Source organism: Dama dama, chromosome 15, assembly GCF_033118175.1.
Source record: "Dama dama isolate Ldn47 chromosome 15, ASM3311817v1, whole genome shotgun sequence".
Taxonomy (NCBI): domain Eukaryota; kingdom Metazoa; phylum Chordata; class Mammalia; order Artiodactyla; family Cervidae; genus Dama; species Dama dama.
Genome location: NC_083695.1, coordinates 53,977,603 through 54,004,298, shown reverse-complemented (window position 1 = coordinate 54,004,298; position 26,696 = coordinate 53,977,603). Strand labels below are relative to the sequence as shown.

Below are 26,696 nucleotides of genomic sequence, written 5' to 3'. Positions count from 1 at the left end.
ATCCCACTTCTGGGCATACACACTGAGGAAACCAGATCTGAAAGAGACACGTGCACCCCAATGTTCATCGCAGCACTGTTTATAATAGCCAGGACATGGAAACAACCTAGATGCCCATCAGCAGATGAATGGATAAGGAAGCTGTGGTACATATACACCATGGAATATTACTCAGCCATTAAAAAGAATTCATTTGAACCAGTCCTAATGAGATGGATGAAGCTGGAGCCCATTATACAGAGTGAAGTAAGCCAGAAAGATAAAGAACATTACAGCATACTAACACATATATATGGAATTTAGAAAGGTGATAACGATAACCCTATATGCAAAACAGAAAAAGAGACACAGAAATACAGAACAGACTTTTGAACTTTGTGGGAGAATGTGAGGGTGGGATATTTCAAAAGAACAGCATGTATACTATCTATGGTGAAACAGATCACCAGCCCAGGTGGGATGCATGAGACAAGTGCTCGGGCCTGGTGCACTGGGAAGACCCAGAGGAATCGGGTGGAGAGGGAGGTGGGAGGGGGGATCGGGATTGGGAATACATGTAAATCCATGGCTGATTCATATCAATGTATGACAAAACCCACTGGAAAAAAAAAATAATAATTAAAAAACAACAACAACAAAAAAGAGATGCTGTTTCCAAGTGTGGTCATATTCTGTGATTCTGGGTAGAAATGAGTTTTGGGAAGACACTCTCCAACTCAGTACATGGTGGTGGCCAGATTTTGCAGATGGTCTCTAGTGATCTTTACCTCCTGGTATTCTCATCCTTTCATTGTGCTCCCCCACACTCAATCATCGGTGGCCTGTCATCAGTATATACTATGGAGGTGACATTGTTTGAAATCTGATGCTAGGTTGTAAAAGACATTGTGGCTTCCACCTTGCTCTCTGGGTGCAATAGTCACCATAAGATGGAGAGCATACAATGTCTCCTGCCAACAGCTAACCACAGCAGTGAGTTAGCCTGAAATGGGATCCTTTTGTCCCAGTCAAGCCTTCAGATAACTATATCTCCAGCTGACATCTTGACTGAAACCTCATGATTAACCCCAAGATAAAACTTCCCAGCTAAGCCACTCCAGAACAACAGACCCAGAGAAACTCTGAGATATTAAATGCTTGAAACAACTAATCATTTTAAACCATTAAGCTTGGGGATCATTTTTTAATGCAGCATTAGATAATAACACGTGATTTGGTTCCTGGAATGTTGGCTCTACCATCCAAAAACATAATGTGTAAGAGAAAAGAATGGAATAGGTAGGTAGATGTAAGCTTTAAAGAAACTTAACTGGAGTCTGATGGCCTTTGAGGAAGCTCCCACTGAGGACATAAAGAAAAGTGAGGAAGATGTTATTAGAAACTTGGGGAAAGAGAACCCTCATGGTGTCAGGAAGTTTGGCCACACTGTCACCTGTGGTGACGTAGATAGTATAAATGTATCTGGTGGACTGGATAATGTGGCTAAGGAGTCATTTCCAAGGTAAAGTGTTGAAGGTGAGGCTTGGTTTCTTCTTGCTGCTTATGGAAAATGTGATATGAGAGAAATAAATTAAATGAAGGAATGCCAAAAGGAAATGAGCCAGGACCTTCTGGTTTTAATAATTCTTGGCCTCTCTAGATGACAAATGATGCTAAAATTAAGAAGTGACTTCCAGGCAAAATCAAATCCTGGACACTGTCAGGAAAACATGAGATAAATATGGAGCTAAAGTCATGTCTGTGAAATCTTTCGTGATGACCTCTGAGGTACTTAAAGTTTTGCCTCAGAGACCTATTCAGTCAGACTATGGAGTTTCTAAAATGTCTAAGGGTGTTGTGCCTCAGCCATCTCAGCAGAAGCCTAAGGTTGAACAAACCTTACGTCAAAGGTTTGACGTAAGTCACAGTTGTGGCTTTTGTCTATGGGGTGAACTCAAGCAGAATTCATCAGAGACCCACAAAGTTAAAAGAATCATACTGACAAAGCATCACCAGCTTGGACCAAAAGCAACCAAGGCCACACAAAATGAAGAGGGCTTTGGAAACTCAAAATTCTCTTCAACTTCAAAAATGAGCAGCTTTTCAATTTCAAAAATGGGCAACTAAGTATGACTTGGAAAGAAGTGATGATCCAGAGGGAAGAGGCAAAAAGAGAAAGAGAAAGAGAATTAAGTCCAGGTCTTTAATCCTCATAAAAGAACTGCCAGCTTTTAAGACGGCCTCTAGTGAGCCTCACTTCCTGATTTTCATGCCCTTGTCTTAACCTCTCACATTGAATGACTGCTGCTCATGTGACCAACAGAACACTGTGGACATAACTGGTGTGTGATTTTTGAAGCTAGGTTATAAAACATTGTGGCCTCTGCCTTACTGTCTGAGATTACCTGCTTTGGGAGGAAGCCAGTCACCATGTCATGAGGATGCACAGGCAACGTGTGGAGAAACACCCATGGAGAGGAATTGGGAGGCCCTGCCAACAGTGAACACCAGCTTGCCAACTATTTGAGTGAGCTGCCTTGGAACCGAACCCTCAGTTCTAGTCAGTCTTCAGATGACCATAGCCTCAGATGACATCTCCATGAGAGACCCCAAGACAGACTGCATAGCTAAGCTAATCCCAAATTCCCAGCTCACAGAAATGATAAGATGATAGACATTTATTGTTATGTCAAGACAATACATTTTAGATAATGTGTTCTGCAGCATTAAATCCTTAATGTATAAACTTTATTAAGATCTAATATAGAAAGCATGCTGAATGAAGATGCTACAGTAAATTTTATTTCAAGAAGTAAATCAATGAATCTTTATTGTTTTGCTACTACTTAATATTATTTGGAAGCAGCATATTTCATCGTACTTAATTCTTTGCATACAGACCTTAAAATAGAAACTTTATTAAACGCTGTTTAAAAAAAACTCTCAATGCAAGTTCTAGATATTAAGTTGTATTGATTTTTAAATAATATGAGTATTCACATAGGGATTCATTAAGTCAGTGAAGAAATTAAGTCAACAAATGGGGAGCTGTAGTAGATATTTTTCACTCAATTCACACACAAAACAAGATAAATTGGTCTAAAATGAGACTTTAAAAACAACATATATTTTATTGAGTGTCTATTATAGGCTTAATATTTCTAAATATGCAATAAATGCAAAATAAGATAGTGTTTCTTTCTTAAAGGAGTCTTTTTTTTTAAAATTATAAACCAAAAAGCTAGTGAATACTAAAACTTTTAATAAAAATTAAGGTAACTTTTATGCTGTTGGGTTTATTACTTTCAAGCTTCGGAATTCTAGAAGCAGAGTTGGTTAAGTGTTCATGAGAATAGTTTGGATAGTTAGATGAATGTCACTTTATTGATGTTTGAACTTGGAGTCTGTTGAGGATGGAGATGAGAGTATTCCATCACCAGCTGCTTCTCTGTTTCCAGGGCTGAGAGATTCTGTGAATGAGTTCGGGGGCCTTGCCCTCCAGTAAACAGTCCTTGATGTTCCCTTAGAATCATCCGTTTGATGCCTCAGAGCCAGTGAACTGGGGTGGGAGGGTCACCCCTTTTAAGAAGTCAGTATAGTTCACCCATGGGAGAAGCATATTATTCTTCAGGGAAAATTTGCTTACTTCTACCCTCTCCTGTTGTTTAGGGCTACCCAGATGTCCCCTAGGAAGAAAACAGTCAAAGACGGATGGGTTTTAGTCTCTTAATAATGCTAGTGAAGCAAAAGTCAACCCATTCTTAAACCGCAACCCCACTACAATAACATGAATTGCTACCTAGATGCATGGTCTTTGTATTTCACAACCTTTCATTTTCTTATAAATATTTATTATGGGCCAGTGAGTTAAGTAATTCTTCACCACTGAAAACATTAAACATGTGATATCATGGGACTTTCTGTAAGGAAATAGAGATGGTGATGGTAAGAATCAGATGATGATTTGCAGCACAGATTCTAGACTCAAACTTGCACAGAAAACCCATTTCTAGTCCTTATAAGCAATGTGATCTTGGAAAGTTAGTAAACTGTCTATGCTTTAGTTTCCTCAGGGAGGGGTTGTTCTTGTGAGAATAAAGTAGCAGTAAGTGTAAAGTGTTTAGTATAATGACTATCACATACTATGCTTTCACCAGGTAAAATAGATATATGTGTTTGTTAATGTTGTTGATAGAAAAACTAACTGCCTTGTATTAATGCTGCTTATTCCAAGGACACTAGTGAGCTCCAACATGCTAAATTCAATGATTTTTTTATTCTCATTTCTTATCCAGTTTGACCTATACATAGCTCTTGATACAACTGGCTACTTTTTCTTGCAACATTTTTTTCACTTGGCTTCCAGAACTCTGTATTCTCCTGGTGTTTTCTTCTTCACTAGCTATTTCATCTCTACTTACTTCTTTGTTGGTTCCTCTTGATCTCTGTGACCTTCCAGGTTTTGTGTGATCCAGGGCTCAGTCCTTGGATCTCTTCTCTGACTCTACTTTTGTCCTTGGTGATCTTGGGTTGTCTAATAACTTCCAGTACCATCTACATGTTGGTGACCCACAGATTTATATTTCCAGCCCAGATGTCTTTTTGAATGTCAGATATCCAATGGCCTATGAATCATATACATCACAAACTTAAAATATCAAAACTGAACTCCTACTTTTCCTCCAAACCTGGTATTTTTGCATTTTTCTATATTTCAATAAATAGAATTCTCTTTCCCATTTTTGAGGCTCAAAACTTCAGAATCATCCTTTTCCTCTTTCTTTCACTTAAACTTCATATTCATCTAATGTCGGATCCTGTCAACTCAACTTTCAGAATATGTCCCCAAACCAACCACTCTGAGTTATCACCTCAGTGCACACCACATCTTTTCTGGTCTGAATTACTGCAGTGGCTTCTGACTTATTTCCATATTTCCACGTGTGTCCTCCTACTGTCTATTTTCAACCTAGAATCTATAAAAACAGACTGCTCAAAACCTTCCACTCAGTATGAAAGTCAAATCCTCCCAGTGGTCTGTGAGGCCATAAGCAATCTGATGCCTTCTGCCAGCCGCCTGGCCCCCAGTCTCTCTCTTCCTCCTCTTCCTGCCTTTACTCAGTCCCAGCCTCTGTAGTGTCCATGCTAACTGTAACATACAGTTGCCAGACACACTCTTGCCCCAGAGTAACTACAGTTTGTTTCCTCTGCTCAGAATATTCCAACCCCAGATTCCACATGGGCCAGCCCTTCACAAGATGTCTCCTTTTCAGTTAGACTTTCCCTAATTACCAGGGTTAAAATTTGTAGCTCCCTAACTCCTAATGCTGGGAAGGATTGGGGGCAGGAGGCGAAGGGGACGACAGAGGATGAGATGGCTGGATGGCATCACCGGCTCGATGGACATGGGTTTGGGTTGACTCCAGGAGTTGGTGATGGACTGGGAGGCCTGGCGTGCTGCAGTTCATGGGGTCACAAAGAGTCGGACACGAATGAGCAACTGAACTGAACTGGACTGAACTGAACTCCTGTTCTGGCAGCCCTGGTCTGTCTTCTTTGCCTAATTTTGTTCTATAGTATTTACCACAGTTTAACATACTATATTTTACTTGTTTATCTGTCTGTCTTTCTCCTCCATCAGTATGTAAAGCACATGAAGGGGGCAGATTTCTTTCTTTTCATTTTTTTTTTTTTTTTTTTTTTTGGTATATTGTGTCCACTGCTGTATTCTTAGCATCTATTTTTAACAGTGGCTGACATATGCTTGATTTACTGGTAATTTGCTAAAAATATTTCATGGTATCATAGAACTGCCTGATTCTGTTGAAAATATAGGAAGTTTGAATTTAATTTTCATTGTAATGCTCAGGTTGCTTAAATGGTCTAATATAATTCCAGGGTTTTATTTCACCTTGTCTTAGCTGGTTCATTATTTACTGTAGTCTCTCAAGTGTCTTTCAGCATAACTGACTTGTATAATTTACCAGTCTCAAGAGAGTTAGTTAGATTGGTAAATGCTAAAAAGATTACAGAGTTTTCTTGGAATCAGTCTGTCTCTCACAGCAGGCTTATTCTGTCATTAGCCTGGGGATAATTTTTGTAACTCTCGGCCACTTGGTTTCCATTATAAAACATGCAGGGCAAAGGTCATATCTTACCAACATTGAAAATGTACTTTGTGGTTTTAGGTCAATTGAGATATTATTTCCATGCTGAAAAATAATGACTGAAAAATGTGTCATAACCAGTTGTGAAATGGGTCAAGCCTGCCCTAGGCATCTCTCAGAGGTTTGCGTCATTGGCAAGGACAGCTGAATTCCTGATCATAGGGTGTTCCAATGAACATCAGGAACACCAGAGTAGGAAGAAAAAAAGAAATAAGTTGTTTGCCTTATTTCAGGACTATTAGATTTCTTGTAACTATCATTTAAGTAAATGTCACAATACATGGGGGGAAAAGGATCAAAAACTTTATGAATTGGGTCAAATGGCAGTCATCATCGTTGATTTGAACTTAAGGTATACTTTTAATTCCTCTGAAAGTGTGCAGACGTTGTTCAATATCATTAGATCTAGTGTTACGGGGCGGGGGGGGCGGGGGGGGCTGGGGATTGGAAACGAATACATAATCCTAAATTGCAAGAGATCTCATATTTTGTCAGACACCTGTTCTTAGTGGAAGAGAATTTTAACATGTGGTCCTTGAAGCAATTTTACAGGATTGAAGAATTATTATTATTCATTATTATTTGTGAATTATAGCCAAAGGAGGATAGTATATGAAGGAAACATGAAGACAAGAGTTAGTTCCAAACTCCTCTCACGTCATTTGTAAGATTTTCAGCCCCATTTCATGAGTAATACCGATAAGGAAATACTTATCTAACCAACACTTAGTGGTAACACCTAAGATCCTTTTCTTTCCCTTGAGGTACAACAGGGGATAAAATATATTCAATTCAGAAATGATATATAGATTGTACAAATGGAAGGTAGTTTTCTCACAAGAACTAATTACATATCATAATATTAAAAGACCTAAATAAGAGAAACATCTTCCTAAATATCATACCAGGTTGACAATGTAACCAAAAGTTTCTCCTTTTCAATTCCTGATGAAGTTGTAGTGCGCATGTGCCCAGTTATATTATTATTGTTTCTCTATGGGTAATGAGGGAGACATAGTTTTGTACGCAATGAAAACTGATCATTTCTCCATGTTACTTCTTAACTTTATCTTTCTGATTTCAGATCTCCTTCCCCTTCCAGAGGAAGTTAGCGATGCCATAGCTTTAAATGCCTGTTTTAGCTGCAAAACTCAAATGTTCACTTTCTGTTAGAAAATCTAAAGCAGGTGGTATACATTTTCTCATGATTTGGAATTCTTTAAAGGCAAGTCAATTTGAAGTTCAAGTGCGGGTAGGTTAAGCCGAAGTCATCATCTTGGTAACATTCTTCCAAATAAAAAGAAAATCTTTCTTCTGAAATGCAATTTTCTATGCAATTGTAGTTCTCAATTGCATCACTGCCATAAACATTACAGCCTCATTTTCATTAACTTGGTCTAAGTTTCCCAAATAATCTTTGTTCTGATTCTGATTTGGATTTTCAATAGAAAGTAAAAGATGTGAAATGAAGAGGTAGCAGCTAAACCAGGAATTTAAGCCACTGCACTGCTGATCTCAGAAAGAATCTGGTCTGGAAGGAGGAGACCTGAACTTAAAGGGGCCGCAGCTCTTGCTATTAAAACTTCTAGGGAGTATCACTTGACTTGGAAGTCTCTGCTTTTTTCCATTTGTCCCAGCCAGGCAACCCTTATTTAAAAAGGGATATCAAATCAAGCCTGAGAATGAGAGGCCGATGTTTCAGGTTTTTCTCTTGTGGTCCGTAATGCTCTTCTGTGTGTTTCCCGCTAGGCTGTGTACCTGCTTCTCTTTACTAAGTGAGCTTCTAGAAAAGTGCATGGCACAGTGCCAGCACATGAAGAAAGAGATGCTTGATTTTAGTGGAGCACACAGACATGGAATGATAACAGTAGGATTATATGCATGGTGAAAATGCTCTTCTTGACCATGCTCTTATGTGTCCATGTATGGAGGACTATGGGCCTTAGTCAGAACCTGTGCGATACAGACCAGGCTCTTCAGGTCAGCATCCCTGGTGGGAATAGACCATTGATAATAATTGCTAAAATTCCTAAAATGGATATCCATGAAATGACTGCAATAAGTGGATGCCAAAGCCTTATCATGTCACCTTCATCTCAAAAACATTTAGCCTTTTTAATGAGTATTTTTCCACTGCCATAAAACAGCCCCATGTGATGTTAACTGTATTGTATATTATAAGCATAGCTAATAAATTCATGTAACATGATGAAATGTTGCAAATATGCTTTGATGGAATCTTAAAAAAAGAAAACAGATCTTTTGTGTCTTTGTTTTTCTTCTATTGTCATTTGTCAGTAAAATGATAAAGAAGGAATTTTCTCTTTCTTCAATTTATTTTATCTTCAAAACTCACCACTGGGAATGTTCCTCTAATAAACATTATTCAGTGGGGTAAAGACATTCTGCTCTAATAAGCCTTTATCAAAGGAGTATTATAATTAGTTACCAAAGGCAAGAAAGTAAAAGACTGGAAACTTAGCCATCCCTCTCTGAAAGGCACACCTTTGCAGGTACAACTCTTTGGTCCAGAATGGGGCATCTTCAGTTTCACCTGCATGTTAATAAAACCTGTGAGATCCTTTGTGCCACTAGAACTTGACCAAGTCTTAGTCTGCCCTCAAGGTGACTTTAAAAAGTGACGCATACTAAGTAAAGCCCAGGAAAATGGGAGAGGGGTCTGTTTGCAGAGTTAGGTCACTGAGCACCTTCTTGGCAACTCTGATTTTGGCAATGATTCATCCTTGGAAAGGACAGCCTCAGACTTTCTGTGAATACCTCTCAAGACTCTGTTTCAGGCATTTCCAGGCTCTGGATTACCATGGTTACTGTTTGACTCTGTATCTATTGCTTAACTGGGAATGAGAGCATGGTGATGTATGCTCTGCCTCCCAAGCTCAGGGAATAGTTGAAGGTAAGATCTTATTCTGAAGCAATATGAGAGCTTTGTGCTTTTCTTTCGTCCACATGACAGCTCATAAATTCTCTATTCTCTAAGAGTAACTCCCAGTAAAATTGAAAAAAGCTATATTAAATTCCAAAAGGAGACCCTCACATACCCTTCTTTTACTAGGGGGTCTAGAATAGACTGTCAAGATCCATTGTTTCAATCATCTTATAATTCCTTTGTTTTCAGTTTAATCCAATCATGATGGTTCATAAATTAAATGGTTAAAACATAGCATAAATTGTATTATATAGCAGCAGTAGAAAGAGTTAACAATGTCTCATGGGAGCATCATAACCACCAATGAAATCATTGTAATTAAATTGAATATAAAGAAAAGAAGTAAAATATCAACTTTATGGCATATTTGCACATTCCTAAATTAATTTTTTTCTCTATATAGTAACATACCACTTATTTCTAGTTGGATTGCTAATTTACTACCTAGATCCTAGTCCAGTGGGAAAAAAGACAACTTAGAACACAGCCATGGACAGGAAAATCAGGCAATTAGTAATAACAAGGAAAAGCACTTTGCGTGCAGTTAAACATCCATGGGATGTAGTGATCGTTTTATTATTATTGATTGCTTAGTTTTCTTTCACATATATTGTCTCATTTACTATAACTCAATGGAGTTGGTTTGGTTAGCATGTCCATTAAAGAAAGAAAACTGAGGCACAGAGGGATCGTGTGGCTATTGAAACTCTTGTTGCCACTGAATAATGGAGCTGGGATTTGTCCAAAGGCTTCCCCTGCTGGCTCAATGGTAAAGAATCCACCTGCAATGCAGGAGATGAAGGAGAATGTGGGTTCGACCCCTCAGTTGGGAAGATCCACTGGAAAAGGAAATGGCAACCCACTCCAGTATTCTTGCCTGGAAAATCCCATGGATAGAGGAACTTGGCAGGCTACAGTTCATGGGGTCACAAAGAATTGGACATGACTGAGCATGCATATATTTTAATCATTTTATTTTATTGTCTCTGGAGGTACTCACTGATTGCAATATATATATATATATATAATAGTTGCAATTATAACAAATTTGGCTATCTGGTTTTATAGTTTGCAGAAAATGAGTGTGTCTGGATTGGAAATGGGAGCTAAAATGGATAGGCTTCCTGACTATCAACAGATAATACCTAAAAACTGAGCAACTAATTAACAAATGAATACTATAGAAGTTTTATTAAAGTTATCTTAAATAGAGGTAACAGCACACTAGTTCCTAGTATAAAATGATGGTCTGGGGTCATCCTCTGAATGCTCTACTATATTCAATAAATTATGCTTTAAATGGTTTGAAAGAAAGTAATCCATTCTAGAAATATTGATCCCCCATAACAAACAAATGATCTCATTTGTTATGTCACCTAAGAAAGACCTTTATTTAAAAAAACAAAAAAGCGACAGAAATCTACATGGTAATTAGAAGCGAGAAGCTATGATAATCGTTTTCTAAAAAGATGGTGCTAGGTAATTAGATAATTGGGGTCTTACTATTAAAGAAATGGAGAAGGAAATGGCAAACCACTCCAATATCATTGCCTGGAGGATCCCATGGACAGAGGAGCCTGGTGGGCTGCAGTCCAGAGGGTCGCAAAGAGTTGGACATGACTGAGCAACTAACATTATTAAAGAAATAGTCACACTTAGTAGTATGCTTCAAAGATCCAGGGTCTAGAAAGTATCCGCCTTAGATAACTTTCCCCAAAACTTAAACTAATGATTGAAGAGCCTTTTACCTGTCAGTAGATTCTTGATCTGATGCTAGATATAGTCTCATTTGTTATGTCACCTAAGAAAGGTCTTCCTGAACAGATTGTCCAGCAGTACTCTAAACTGTCATATTTAAGATTAGACAGATAGTATAGACTTCTACTCCCTATATATAAATATATTCTAGACAAACTTGACAAGGCCTCCAAGTGTAATGTTAGCCGCCTGAAACTTAAAGCTGCAGTAATTCTTATTGCTGCTTTTTTTTTTACATCTTTATTTTCAAATTAGCAAGTAATGCTCTAGAAATTAATAATCATGTTTACTGAAACTATTTCAAATCTTGTATCTTACATTAGACATAGATTTGAGCCTTATTTCAGCTTCATACATAGGCTGGAACACAATTTATAGACATGAAAATAGTTAACTTTGTGCAAGTCAAATAACTCAACTTATATCAACATCATCTTGTGGCCCATGCTAGTGACTTGATTCGTCACAGACTTCAGCAAGAAATGCCAGTAGGAATCCAGCTTCTGAAATAGGTATCAATGTAGCAGTGGATGTGTTGGCACCAGAATGTCAGTGTATTAACTTTTTAAAAGACAAAACCCCACAGACTAACTCACACACTCTCCCTATCACCTATTTTCTATTACTTTTCTGAAGTAGTATCTTTATGCAAATAGCATGATAGTATAATTTCATTATTACTGAAATTTCCTTTGCAGTCAGTGAAAATAAGCACTACTAAACATAGATTTCCTCAATTTGTAGTTATTTCTCTCATGTTTTATATATTGTATGTATTTACACTGAGGTTTACGTTCCATCTGTTTTTCCAATACCTAGCCACACACCACAAGCCGTATAGAAAGGATGAAGCTGATTCCTCAGCTTCCTACTTGGAAGGGAAGACCCCTGTTCCCTGCAGCCCCATCCTATGAATCCCCCAGTTTCCTGCTAGCTCACTTTGCTGGACGCCTGCTCACAGGTGCCAAGACACAGTACAAGTTCCTAAGTTCAGGTCATCAATGTCCTGTTCTGAAGGGGAAGAAGAGAGGTTTTCTGTCCTCTGCCCTGCTATCATTTCGGCAAAGTTACAAGAAGGCAAATCAGACAGAATCCAGTCAGACACTGTCTGTTCTTCGAACACGATAAGTGAGCATCCAACATCCAGATCGTTAAACCTAGTAGAGAGAGGGAAGTCAAAGTGATGCTCTCATCACAAGTATAGCTTGTTCTCTTGTCAAAAGACCTTGCAAAGCCAGATTAATCCACCAAGACTGTGTGGATTTGGTTAGCTGCTAACTCCTGAGAGAAAATCTAGTAATTTACTTGGATGAGGAAAAGGAGGTCATAAAAAGAAAATTGAATATAGGGTGTGGCCAAGATGTCAACTCTATCCCTGGAAAATCTGTAAGGAAAAGAAAATCAAATATGGAAAAAAATATCCTCTACCCTGATGCTGGGAAAGATTGAGGGCAGGAGGAGAAGGGGACGACAACAGAGGATGAAATGGTTGGATGGCACCACCGACTCAATGGACATGAGTTTGGATGAACTCCGGGAGTTGGTGATGGACAGGGAGGCCTGGCGTGCTGCGGTTCATGCGGTCATAGTCAGACACGACTGAGCAACCGACCTGAACTGAACTGAACCTGTTAAGTGGTATAAAGAATAACTATAATAGGCCTAAATGCCCCTCCCAATTTCCTTCATTTCACAGTATTATTTATTGACTATAAAAAATAAAAATGATATAGTGCTATTCAATTATATTTATACAAGTGTCAAGTAAGGAGCTTTACTATGTGGTAAGATACATCAAATGCATCATTTTTATTTTAAGTACACAGCTCTGCAACTTCCTATTGAAAGAATTCACTTAGTATCCTATGCAATCTGTTACTATGTAGGTAGTCTTCTTTTGAAACCATTGTGAAAAGCACAAAATATGACCAATATGTGTTAACTCAGGAGTGAAGTTCCATTTATGTGTTATAGCAGGATTTATTTCATTTTAATTACATTTCAATGGAGTATAGTTGCTTTACAATGTGTTTTTACTGTACAGTGAAGTGAGTCAGCTATAGGTATACATGCATCTTCTCTTTTTTGAGTTTCCTCCCCATTGAGGTCAACACAGAGCACTGAGTAGATTCCCCTGTGCAATGCAGTAGGGTCTCATTAGTTATCTGTTTTATACATAGTAGCAATAGTGTGTATACATCAATCCCAATCTCCCAATTCACCCCCCCCCACCAGAGCAGTGTTTATCTAAACCAACAGTATAGCTAAAGTGAAATTTGATTAATTCTGGACTTCCATGACAACTGCGGCATGTACTCAGAGAAACAATTACTATAATGACTGTATACCCTCATAAAAAATAGGCAGTGATTTGAGGATAATGAGTTGTTCCACTATTATCTCTCCACTTCTATCATTTGTATAAATTCTATGGAAAGATGCTAGTTTTACATGTAGTAGCCATCTGTGCTAATCCTAACCAGTGTATTTTATGATGATACTTTTGAATTATTTAGCAGAAACCTCAGCAGTATGGAAATGTAGAATACCTTTATAAAGTTAATTTGTTTTGAGGGGGACACATTTCTAAGGTAAAAATTATGGAGAAAAATTATGGAGAAGACCATATTGTAATACAGTCCTTTTGTATTTTTTGGTTTCTGTAAGTATGTACTCTGTTAAAAACTACACAGTTATTATCTTAGATGATCAAGGTCTGAGTCACTAGTGATAAATCATATAGATAGCATATATCCTTGATATGATGTGATGAAAATGGCACTTGACCTCTATGGTCTTCATCCCCTAAAACTTAGAACTTGAGTGAAATCATGAGAAAAACATCAAATAAATCAGAATTGAGAAATATTCTACAAAACACCTGACTGGCACTGCTCAAAACTGTCAAGGTCATCATGAACAAGGCAAGTCTGGGAAACTCAGCATAACCAAAGAGACTCTAAGGAGATATAGTAATTAAACGTAACATAGACGGGCTCCTGAAACAGAAGAAGGTCACTAGGTAAAACCCAAGAAAATCTGAACAAAATATGGAAATAATCTTTTTTTAAGCCTCAAACTCTGTAGTTTGCTTTATTATTCAGTTGTATTGGCTGCAGCATGCAACAGTGCCAGATTTTTGCATCTAGATGGCAATGACTTGAGAACAAATAGATAACAAATAACAAATCCTTCATTTGCTAAATGGATAATCACTGTTACTGAACTACGTGACATGGCAAAATTTTTGCTCAATTTTCTTCTTTTCCACTTAATATTCTCTCTACTAAGAAAAAGACATACAGGCTTTCCCATGTCATGAATGGGTGTTATTCTCCAAGACCACTTGAGAATTACTGCTTAGAACCATGGATACATTTCCCTGTGATACTTGTACCCTTTGTAATAGATGTCTGTCATATATGTATCAAATTTAATATTAGTAATCCTAATTTACATATGATCATTAGCCTTGATATTAAGAGCTGTATAGACACATCTGTTAACCTTACTTTAAAATACTAATGTCTGGTCTAAAGTCCTACCATTATATCAAGGTCTGTTTTTAACTCAACCCATAATTCTGATGTGAATCCTGGGTGAGAGGGCATCTCTGGTGAATTACAGTGCTATGGGGAAATGCATTAACAGTTCTATTTTGAACATCAAGACATATCTTGACCAACTGGTGAGTCAGGGGTCTTCTGCCTACTTGTTCCTGAGAGCAAGACTCCCTTAAACAAAAACTTCTGTAATGTTTCTTGAAATGAGAGCTTCAGGAGTCAGGGATTAGAGAGCAGGATTGGTGCACAAAAGAGGCAAAAGAGAAGCTGTGGGAACCAAGACTGTGTGTCAAGTGTGTATTTCCCAGAATGATCAGGCTGCAAGTGAACCTTATAGACCTGTCTAGTACAAACCCTTCATTTTACAGAAATGGGAATGTGTTGCTCAGGCTTGGTCCTGGGCCAACTCCTGATCACTTCTCTTCCTATATTCCTAGAGGGCTGGGAGAGTGGCTTCTGGTCATTTTCTTCTTGCCACACACTGACTCTTACTGCCTTCTCTTGCTTTGGCTTGCTGTGACCACGACCACATCCCCAAGCCTCTTGCTCTGAAGTTCATGTAGAATCCTTCAGAAATAAAGGGGAGCCATGAAAATTGAAGTACGTAGCAAAGGTCCTGAATTTAGAAGTAAAAGCTGACCCCTAGTGTTCATTTATGTCTTACCTAATCCTTCGGTTCCTAGTTCAATCTTCTGACTGATCCCTTGATAAAGATTATAATTAAGACTAATTATGACATTTAACTAAGCTTAAAATTTCTCTTATTTATTTCAACATTTAAACCCCATATAAAAATATGATAAGAAAAGGCAAAGAGCTCTTAATTTGGGGGTAGAAAAGATACTTTTATATTTGAGGAGAAAACTTGGGCTGTCTTAACTCATCCCTTCTCTAGAAATGTCATCTATGGCAAACACTGTCCTCATGGAAATTGGAGGCAAGTTCTGCTGTAGTGAATATTTACTCCAGAGTAGCAAGAGGCAATAAGTGAGGACAGAGATGCTTTCCATAGGCAGAGGGGTTGGAGCAATGAAGGCAGAAAGAATCATTTTTACCTACCTCCTTTCCCTCCAACTTCCTGGCCTTCGCTGTGCCAGTCTGGACCATCCTAGTCCATAAAAGTGAAAAGTGAAAGTGAAGTCACTCAGTCATGTCCGACTCTTTGCAAGACTGTAGCCTACCAGGCTTCTCCGTCCATGGGGTTTTCCAGGCCAAAATACTGGAGTGGGTTGCCATTTCCTTCTTCAGGGGATCTTCCCCACCCAGGGATCAAACCCAGATCTCCTGCATTCCGGGCAGATGCTTTACCCTCTGAGCCACCAGAGAAGCCCTAGTCCATAGTCATAAGCAATGAGATTCTGAGGCATAGGAGAGGGAGAAGGAGGGATATTAATATGCACTGAGATGAGAGAGAACTTCCTCAGGTCACTAGTCTCTGATGGCTGTCCACTTACATGAAAGAAATACTATTCTGGCATAAAGTTGGAGACTGCATGCTTCTCTTCTTTGAATACATACATTCAAGTATCTGCATTCTCTAAATAAAACATAATGATTGCTGAATAACTAAATAAATAACTTTATTATGAGCTAGTGACTCTGTTAAAGTACAAACGCCAATAAGAAGAAAATCTTTTATTCCTTTCTTGCTAGTTTTTTTCATGGCAATATATTTACTTTGGCCCTTATTTCATAAAAATTAAAATTCCTTTCAAATTACTATACAGACTCTCTTTAAAAATGGGATAACTAAAAATGCACGATGGTCAATACATTTCAAGCTAACACTGGGTAGCTTATCACTCATCTTTCACAAATGCAGCTCTAATGTTTGGATTTTAAAAACTTCTCTCTTGAGCAGCAGTGTACTTTCACTCTGAGTCCTTTTATTTAACCAGAACACATGTACCCATAGACCACATCAAAGAGAAAAAGGCATCAGTGCTCAGACAGGAGTCACATTCTTGATGTAAATGTGTAACAAAATGGCATATTATTCAAATATATTTTATAACTTATATGTTTGCCTTTATTTTGCAAATACCAGAATAAAAAAAAAAAAAAAACTGTGATGATAGGATCAGATAGTAAAAAGGGTTACAGATAGGAAGTCAAAATGCCAGTCACTTATGCCTGCATCTCTGTGACTTTGGCTAAGTCACTTACTATCTCTGGACTTAGTTCTTTCATTTTTTTAAAATGTGAAGGTTGGATGAGAGGACCTCCCAGTGGTGTTGATATAGATTTTGAACCATGTTAGTATCTTACTACTTTGAGATAAAAGCATCTTTATAGTTGTCTGATTCTCTATCTTGTTTAAGATGAAATTAAATTTTAGAGAATAAGTGTAAATACTCTACAATGTGAAACATACCCAAGGTTTTTAGTTCTAATTCTTCTAGTGCTTAATTACTGAAATCAATCACTTATCAGCAGCTGGTCTACCCAGTTGCAAAATAGAAGTAAAAATATTTGTTATCCCATTTTCACAGAGAATCAGGAAAGATAAATTAAATGAGAGAAATTTTAGAGTCCTTGGAAGAAAGGTGCTTCCTAAATGCAAAAAAAGAAAAAATTGCATTACTTTCATTCTTATTAGGCAGCAGATATGAGTAATGCAATTTTCCTGTGTATTCTTGTTGGCTGTATCTTCTCAAGGGAATGTATTTGAAAAATAAGTAGAACTATTTCATGGCTAGAGTACTTAAAAAAAAGAAAAAGGTTTTTCTGAAAAAAAAAAAAAACACAATTTTGAAAGTACAGAAAGCAAACTAATGCTATCTCAAATTCCCTGAAGAAGAGATTACACTTTCTGGAGAAAATTGACATAGTGAAATACTTTATATTCATTAAGTTACTTTTTTAAAAATTAATTATTTATTTTACTTTACAACATTGTATTGGTTTTGCCATACAGTGACATGAATCTGCCATGAGTGTACACGTGTTCCCCATCCTGAACCCCCCTTCCCCCTCCCTCCCCATCCCGTCCCTCTGGGTCATCCCAGTGCACCAGCCCCGAGCATCCTGTAACATGCATCGAACCTGGACTGGCGATTCGTTTCACATATGATAATTTGCATGTTTCAATGCCATTCTCCCGTATCATCCCGCCCTCACCCTCTCCCACGGAGTCCAAAAGACTGTTCAATACATCTGTGTCAAATTACTTTCAAATGTTTTATTTCTTCAAGTTTTTGCCACTACTGCTAAGAGACAGTGACTATACCTATATGCTTTACAGCCAGACAAATTAAAAATCATTTCTTTTTGTTTAGAAGTACATGAATAGGGTTTCTAATGTTTGAAGTCCCCCCCCAAAAAAAAACTTATAGTAATAATAGATCTTTATAAAAATGTTATTTGAAAGACATTATTTCAACAGGAAATAACTCCCTATTAAACCTTAAAAAATAAAATAGTTAACAGTTTTCTAATGAAGTCAGAAAATTCTGCCTTTACAGTTAAACAATGTGACTTTCAAATAAAACAATTAATAAGAGATGACTGATGACTTGCTTATAGATCTAAGAAGAACTATCCATTTTTCTTTTAGTGACTAATCTTTTTTAATTCCAAACATGTTAGAATCAAGGGAATAGGACATGTAGTAACTAGGTTCATATTCACAAAATGTTAATGTAGCACAATGAGGTGATAGTCCCAGTAGTTTAAACCCAAATCATATTGTGTTAAATAAGTATTATGGTCCAGTTTTCAATTCTGTTTTCTCTGTATATACAGTTAATGTCTGGCTGAATTTGTATTTACTCTTCAAGATCTAAAAATTAATGCACCAAGTTTTATTAAATCAGGAATTATTACTGCCTAAAATCCTATGTACCAAAGTGTTTATTCAGTAGATGGCCAGCATCATAGCTTGCATGTGTCCTAGACCAGGTATATATTTGTCCTTAAGGCTAACTGTTGAAGAGTTCTTACCTCCTTTAACTATTTCTGTAAATATTTATTTATAGGTATTAATGTTCTTTGATCACATAAAAAGTGAAAGGATTCCTAGGTGTTCATCTGAACATTTAAGTAAGCTAGGGTTCTGACTATATCTATACAACTCCTCCCTATTTACTTAAGTGTATGTTGATACTTTTACAAAGGCCTAAATGCTGAGGAATTCATGACTTGGAAGTACTAAGTCACCGACAGAGCCAGAATCACAAGTCATGAGCTTCTGTTTGTACGCTAGGATGTGCTCTTGCATTATTTTTAAGTTTAGCATAGATATTGTCTGATTGAATCTCATCTTACCTATTAAAAGTTATGGAGTAAAAAACTTAGTCATAGATGAGAGTTCATGTGCATTTACTGAAACATTTTATAGATTCCCCCAAAGTCTGATAAAACTAAACTCAATAGGAAATAAAAATATACCCAAGAGGAGATAACACAGGCAAGCAGTGGTGACTGATCTGCATGTGGGTTAAAATATACTAGGATTCTGTTTGATTTTCCTTGGAGACACTTAAGAGTAGACTTCTGAAACAGATTTAAATTATAGATTTTGCTAGAGTAAATAGGGCCACACTAGCCTTTTGTTTCACTCTCTTTTAGTTACTGGCTTTTATATCCCATCTGTATGTCCCTTTGGATTCTTGGACCTTACTTTCAAAATGCACCTACTATTGTTTGCTTTGTAAATTAACACTGAGCCATTTCTGCTATTGCACTATCAACATGAAGATAAAAGTTTAAGTTTCATACATTTTATACTGGTTTGTACTTTGTTTTCAATATTAAGAAGAGGTGTTTGCTTCTTAATAATAGTGGTCAGTCATAAAGACTAGAACCCAATTCTGTTATCTTGAAATGATGACAGAGTTGATTCATAGATCTATGGCAACAGCAAGAAAAAATTATGAATAATAAAGGACATCTGAATCTTTACTCTTGATTTGTGTAAGCTGGTGATATCGGAAGAGATGTGGTTTTGAATAGAGAAAGATAGGTTAAGATTATTCTAGTATTATTTTTATTTCTCGACTTTGCATATGTGTCTTGGTCTCATCATTTTACACCTGCAACTTTACATTTTCATTGCTTTTAGAACTTACTTTGGTGTATGAGGAGAAATGAAAAGAGAAGGTGAAAATGCAGGCAACTTTGTTTCTTTCTAGCAGTTCTTACAAGTTCCATATGTCACTATTTAAAGAGTACTCTGTACAGATTAGTGATTGTGGATTCTAATCATCAGAGCATCAGGTGAATCATATTGTCAGGCATGTTTAAGAAATGATATATTATCTATTTCACCCCACACACTTATTCTCTTGTTGTAGTTATTTTCATGTTGTTAACCTATTTTGAGGGTTTATAAGCTCCTTGAAGTCACAGAGTATGTCAGTGTTTGCACTTTTAAGGAAGAGAATCCATTGCTCTCACCCTGTGTTAAAAAAGTTAATGAATACACTTGTATTCATTTGTTCATTCAATGTGGGTTAAAATATACTAGGATTCTGTTTGATTTTCCTTGGAGACACTTAAGAGTAGACTTCTGAAACAGATTTAAATTATAGATTTTGCTAGAGTAAATAGGGCCACACTAGCCTTTTGTTTCACTCTCTTTTAGTTACTGGCTTGAACAATATGAGTGTGAACTGTGAGGATCCACTGATCTGCAGACTTTTTTTCAGTAGTAAATACTACATGATGCGCTTGGTTGAACCAGCAGATGTAGAGCTGTAGATACGGGAAAACTGTGGCTATGGAAGGCCCACTATTAATTATACATGAGTTTCTGATTGTTGGAGCGTCAGCACTCCTAACCTTTGCACTGTTCAAGGGTCAATTGTAAATAATAGTATTCTTTTTAAACATATGTACCTCTAAGTTAAGGAACACTAGAAAATATACTTCATACTTCTTGCTAGATCTTAAGCAACCAAACATCAGGAATTGTACGCCCTCTTGTTGTTCAGTTGCTCAGTTGTGCCTGACTTTTTACTACCCCATAGACTGCAGCACACTAGGCCTCCCTGTCCTTCACTAGCTCCCTGAATTTGCTCAAACTCATGTCCATCGAGTCAATGATGCCATCAACCATCTCATCCTCTGTCGTCCCCTTCTCCTTCTGCCCTCAATCTTTCTGAACATCAGGGTCTTTTCCAATGAGCCGGCTCTTTGCATCAGGTGGCCAAAGTATTGGGGTTTCAGCTTCAGTCCTTCCAAGGAATATTCAGGATTGCCTTACTGATATGTATTTATGAGAGGGAACTGTCCCTCTCATAAACACTTTTGCACAGATGGACTTTAGATCTGAGTGAATCTGGGCCTAATTCCTTGGACCTGGTAGGCTGCAGTAGTAAGTAAGCTGTGAACTTGTGCTCCACATTTACATCCTTTAGACAAAAGATGTTTTATAGGACAAGAGCCATTTACCTAACCAACTTATTTTGTCTCCTTTGTCATTCAAAATCATCAACTGCAAGGACTGTAAAACATAACTGATGTATTCAAATTATTTTCAAATAATTTCTAAGTAACAAGGAAAGAATGAAAATATTCCTCCATGTTATGAGCTGGAGTGGTTAGACACCTAAAGAAGCTAAATCATCTCTAGTTTGACTTTTTTACAAAGGTCTCTTCAGATGGTGATTTCCATGTGAAAAAACAGCTATTTATTCAAAGAGGAAAGGTGTACAGAGTCTCCATGATGAAGAGACTTCCTGAAGAGTAACCTTAAAGAGAAAAAAAAGATGAAATACTAAGCAACAACGTTTCCTTGCTTGGAAAAGAAAATTCTCTGACTGTTCTTGTATTCTTTGTCTTCCCCCAAAATCATGACCTGAGGCCAGTAGGAACAGAATGGAGAATTAAGTGCACAATTACCAAATTGCCCCTTCAAAAGGTATTTCACCAACCACTACAAAAAGTCACCCAACTAAAGGAAGTATTTTAAAAATTCACCTAGGAATAATAGCAAAGTAATTATCAAAGTTTTGCATTCTATATATGTCTTTCTTTATCAATGTATTTTTTTAAAAAACTGTGTTAGCCATTACAAAGCTATTGTTCATTCCTATGGTTCTAGGACAACAGGGGTAGGAATCAAGACCAAGTGATAAGAGTCCCCAATACTCTTTCCATGAATTCATCACACTCCAGACTCATTGGAAAACTACTGATTTTCTTGGATCAGTTTAATCCAACCCAGAATTCTCTGGCTTCTGGAACCTCCTGAGACTTTCAGAGGGGTTAGCACTATTGTTCTCGACCCTAAACTGTTCATCAGAATCACCCAGAGAGTCATCCAGGGAGCTGTAAAGGTGTATAAATAATGTGATACTTCTTCCAGACACTGCTGATTCACTTGACCTGTGGTGGGACCCCTATTAAGTGCTTTCTAAAAGATGCTCAGCAAATGGCTGAAGATGACTTATTTGGATATTTCCAGACCAATTTTACAGAGCTCAAACAAGGATGTGGGTAGGGGTGGTGGGCATCTCAAGAGCTGTAAGTAATAACACCATATTGTAAATATATAAAATGGTGTCAGAGTAGTCTGAAACAGTTTACTCCCTTAGTATCTGAGATTTCTAAATCCAGCAAGCACATGGGATATTATTCAAAAACAATGTCATTAAGAATTTGACTGCCAGGAAATGCTTGAACACATACAAACTGTCACTGGGTCTGATCCCAACAGATGTCCCTTTTAGACACCTGTTGGAGTGAACTGTGCCACTGACCCTTTAAATGGGATGGAGTTTTAATTTTCCAAAAGCAGGGACCCAGTTGGAATGCTAGAAATGCACATTTGTTGCTTATGTTCCATTCTAGTAAACCATCTCCTGAAGTATTATGTCAATCTCTTGATTGTGTAGTTAATGAGATAAGTCTACAAATAGCATTCAGATTGACTAGCAGTCTTATTTATAGAGGTGTACTGGAAGGAGTTGATTTCCCATAATCAGCTAATAAGGAGAAGCAATGTTATTTTTACCTTCTCATGAGTCTTTCAAGAATTGATGTGTGAAAAACCAGAACTCTCCTCATAAACTGGAAACTGTTGAAAGCTCACCTAGAAAGCTATTTCACATTTCTCCCAAGTGGGGAGTCCGAATTTGTGTTTGATTATAATGGAATAGCTAACATGTTAGCACAGCTTAACACCAAGCCTGCCTGTGGATGAGTCTTTCCAAAACCGGACATAAACAAGCTGTGTTAGTATCATTATTTCAGGCACGTTCATCATGTCTATCTATAGCATACTACTGAATCAGGTACTGCCTGGTTGAAGGTCATGGATTACACATAGCTATTCAAATACTTTATTTTTGAGACAGCTGAATTACTCCCTGACCTGACTTGAGTGAGTGGGAGGATCATCTTTTTGCCTTCCTGCCCTTTCTAAAAATAGTAGGGCCTTTTAACAAGGAGATATTTTAAGCAGCTCATATTCACTTGTCTCATCAGGAGACACTTATTTTGGCCACTTGCATGTGTCCAATTTGCCTGTCCGAAGAGTTAGACTTTTGAAAGCTAGTCTGTGCTCCTCCACACCACTCATATAAGAAACTGGCAAGCCTAAAGACACTGGGATTACTAGCTGAGAGTCAGTGGGTAATCACAAACGAAGGGAAGACACTTTTTAGGAATGTGAATATGCTTCTGAAACCATCCATTTCAGATATTTCCACATCAGTCCTCAGCTTTTTGGATCTGTTTTCCTAAAACCTGGCTGTGACTGCACTCCAGAGACCTCAATGATCTTGCCGCTTTTAATAATTATTAATAGGAGCCACTGCCAGCCTGTGGATAAGGGAACCTAATGAGAAACTGCCATCCAAAACCTGAACGGCAAAAAAAAACCCAAGCAAAACCAAACAATCCAAAACAAAACCAAAAAAGAACAACACAAACAATCTGTGCTCGTAAGAAGACGCGTAGAAAAACACCAAGATGTAACTTTGATTTGATAACTGGATTTATCAGTCACATGACTGGCATGCAGTGGGTACTTTGTATTTTTCTACTTTGATAAAACAAGCTCAAATCTAGGTTATTCTGCACAACTGGGACCAAAAAAAAAAAAAAATTATGAGTGTGAGAAAACGCAGACTCTAAAGGCAAGATGGAATTTAAGCAGGTAAACCCTGTTTCACAGTCATGTCATTCCGGTACAGTTGTACGTGGTACTCGTGTTTGCACCTCTAAGAAATTTCCATTTTTTCGCATCAAAAACTCCAGATATGAAGCTGAAGCTGCTTTCTTCGCCAACCTGAAGCTGTCTGATTTCAACATCATTGACACCCTTGGAGTTGGAGGTTTCGGACGAGTAGAACTGGTAGGTAATCATTCTTTAAATGCTTTTGAAAGTCCTGTCTTCTTTTTTAAATTTTTTTCTCCTAAAGATTCTTTTTTCTTCTCTATCTAATCATTCATTACTCTTGTTCCTAAATCTGTACCAATACTTTCATATCAGCATATCAGAGTTTTCAACAAAGTGAACTATATTATGTACTCATTAAACAAAAAATAAACATCAATTTACTTTTTAGAAAACTTCTTCATAATAAATGAAAGGTAAACACATATACTTAATGAGGAGTCATAAAGCACTTTTTACCCAGCTGACTTTCTATGATCTTTATTTACTTCCTAAGTTCTGAGCAGTGCTCACTAACTTAATTACGTACTCTGTAATCATAATTAAAATATAAATTTATGTATATATAAATGGAGATGAGGTATATTTACATGTAGTATATACCTATGCATATAACATAATTATTCTCACCACTGCTTTAAAAATTAAGTAAATGGTATAGTTAATCTGTGATTCTGTAGTTATAAGTACCTATTGAGGTTACAGTACATATATATATAACTATTAGATAATATGGTTTGAATATTTTATATATTTCACACACATTTCTATTTTATGTACACACAGAGCTAGGTGTTAAGATGAAGAAGACATTTTGATACAAGTTTATACATTAAACACATTGCATCAGTGTGGAGTAAACCAAATGAAAGCATGTTCTATTGTGTCTGTTTAAAATATAAATTTAAAAACTGACACATTGCAACAAAAACTAGAAAAAAATGTATTCTAGTTGCTGCATTCCAGACTGTGTAGATAAAACCATATTTGAGAATTTGATTAATGTCCACCTCTCCTGAACATGGAGGAGTCCCTGATATTAGACACCAGTACAGTATGTTAGGAACTCCCTGAGACTGTGTACAGTTCAGTAAATAGTTACTGTTGCCATCAGATGACAGGAGAAATCCCCTTCCATAAAAGCAGTTTGACCCAGTGCTATTTTTTATGTTTGTCCATTTGTGCCGCAGTAGGGATTTTTGAGTTGGATAGGCACAACTATGTTATTTACCTAAATATTAGACAAGAAGTGCTTAGAGACATAAGGTATTGCATTGAACTTGCATTATGCTTCCCTTAACACTGGCTGGAGGTAATACAGTAAAACTGCTTCTGACTTCACTCCTGACTTCATACTGGGCCTCTGGGGATCAAATATTTTCAGTTATAGGAGTAAAAATCAAGTAAGGGCCTAGGGGGAAAAACCTCTTTCTTTTCTGAACCCTGATAAATTAATGCAATCTTAGATTTATTTTTCAAAAATATTGATTTTGTGATAAAATATAACTTCACATAGCTGGTAAAGACTTAATGACAGTGTTATACATGAACATCTTTGCACTGGGGAGTGTTGGGACACAGAGCATAGAACATAACGCTCCTAATCATGAAGTGTTTATTGTCTGGTGTGTTTATTTATATTGTTCTTTGTGTCTAAACCCCTCTCTCTATGAAACAGCATAAAGGACAGAATCTCCTTGATATTAATTTTATGACTGTAATAGTTTCTTCAATATTATTTTTTTAAAGACTTTGTACAACAAAAGAGCTGTTGACCATAAAAATATCAACATTATAACTGTGGTCTCCTAAAAGGTCTGATAACTTCAAACTGGGAGCCTTTGAGTTATCAGTGAGATCTTTTATGAAATACAAGAATTTACTTAGGATTTTTGAAATATTAGAAATCACTTAAAGACACTGAAACCCCTTCAAGCTGCATAATCAAATGCCAAGCTGATAGTGGAAAACTTCTAGAAAATTCCCTCAAAAATGTGAGGAGGCACAAACAACCACCCAGCTAAGGAAGGTTTAAAGTGGACAGTTGGTAAGGAACCCACCTGCCAATGCAAGAGACTCAAGAGACACAAGTTCAATCCCTGGGTCAGGAAGATCCCCTGGAGACGGAAATGGCAACCCACCACCAGTAATTTTGCCTGGAATATCCCAGAGACAGAGGAGCCTGTCCATGGGGCTACAGTTGGCTACAGCCCCCAGAGGGGCTACAGTCCACAGGATAGCAGGGAGTCAGTCAGGACTGAACACACATGCACATCCACACAAAGTAGACATGTTAAAGGTACTGCAGTTTAAAAAATTTATATGTATTTGTATGCAAGTGCATGGTTGAGTACATACCTATTCATAATCTTCATCCGAGGAGGGAAATCAGAAGTATTTCACCCTTTCTTCTCATGGATATTATATTTCACACTTTTACACAAATGTTTGTAGACTAATAATGGAAATCATATAGGTTATAAGTAGGTATAAGGTATAACTAGTACATCCCAGGTAGAAGGGTATGTCCTTAACCTTTGAAGTGACATCATCTTGTGTGATCTTGCACTTCCCAGAACAAGTGGGATAATCCAACTATCCAAGTTATCTTCACTGTTCAATGTAGACTAGCCATTTCAGTGATCACTGTTACCCTAGAATCCACTACCCCAGTTCTTTCCACTTACTAACTATCCTATAATATTAATTACTGGGTATGAAAAATATTCTTCTCTGTGATGATTCATTTTTACATGTATTTGGTGATTCCAAAATTAGGAGCTTGACCTCAACACTTTGACTGCAATTACACATACTGTTGTCATAGCTGATGATAGGGAATCATGGTGAGGACACTGGTGATCAACCCAGGAGACTGTAGTGTCCCATTAGAGTAGGACTCACACCCTTTATAGGTAGGAGGCAGGTTTAGATAGAGCCCAGTTCTGTTGTGATTACAGAATTTTCCCCTTCACTCCTCTCTGCAAATGGTGCATGTGAGATATTTCTGTTGATTTTATAGAGTGCTGTTTTTACGCAGTATATCCTTCACATGAACTCATTTTACATATGTTTATAGAGTAATGCACATGTTACTGAACCACGAAAGACACTGGGATTCTTGGCCTCCAGAGGAGAAGAATTCAGTCTGGGACTAG

The 26,696-nt window shown here is 37.3% G+C and overlaps 1 protein-coding gene across 2 annotated transcripts in view; it reads left to right on the top strand.

The window, feature by feature from the left end:
- PRKG1 (protein kinase cGMP-dependent 1) overlaps positions 1–26,696 on the top strand; it is a 1,349,869-nt gene that overhangs the window by 1,277,954 nt on the left and 45,219 nt on the right. For both annotated transcript variants that reach the window (XM_061162077.1, XM_061162076.1), the window contains exon 10: positions 23,619–23,715. In XM_061162077.1, the coding sequence (XP_061018060.1) occupies positions 23,619–23,715 (97 nt within the window). The remainder of the gene's footprint in view (positions 1–23,618; positions 23,716–26,696) is intronic.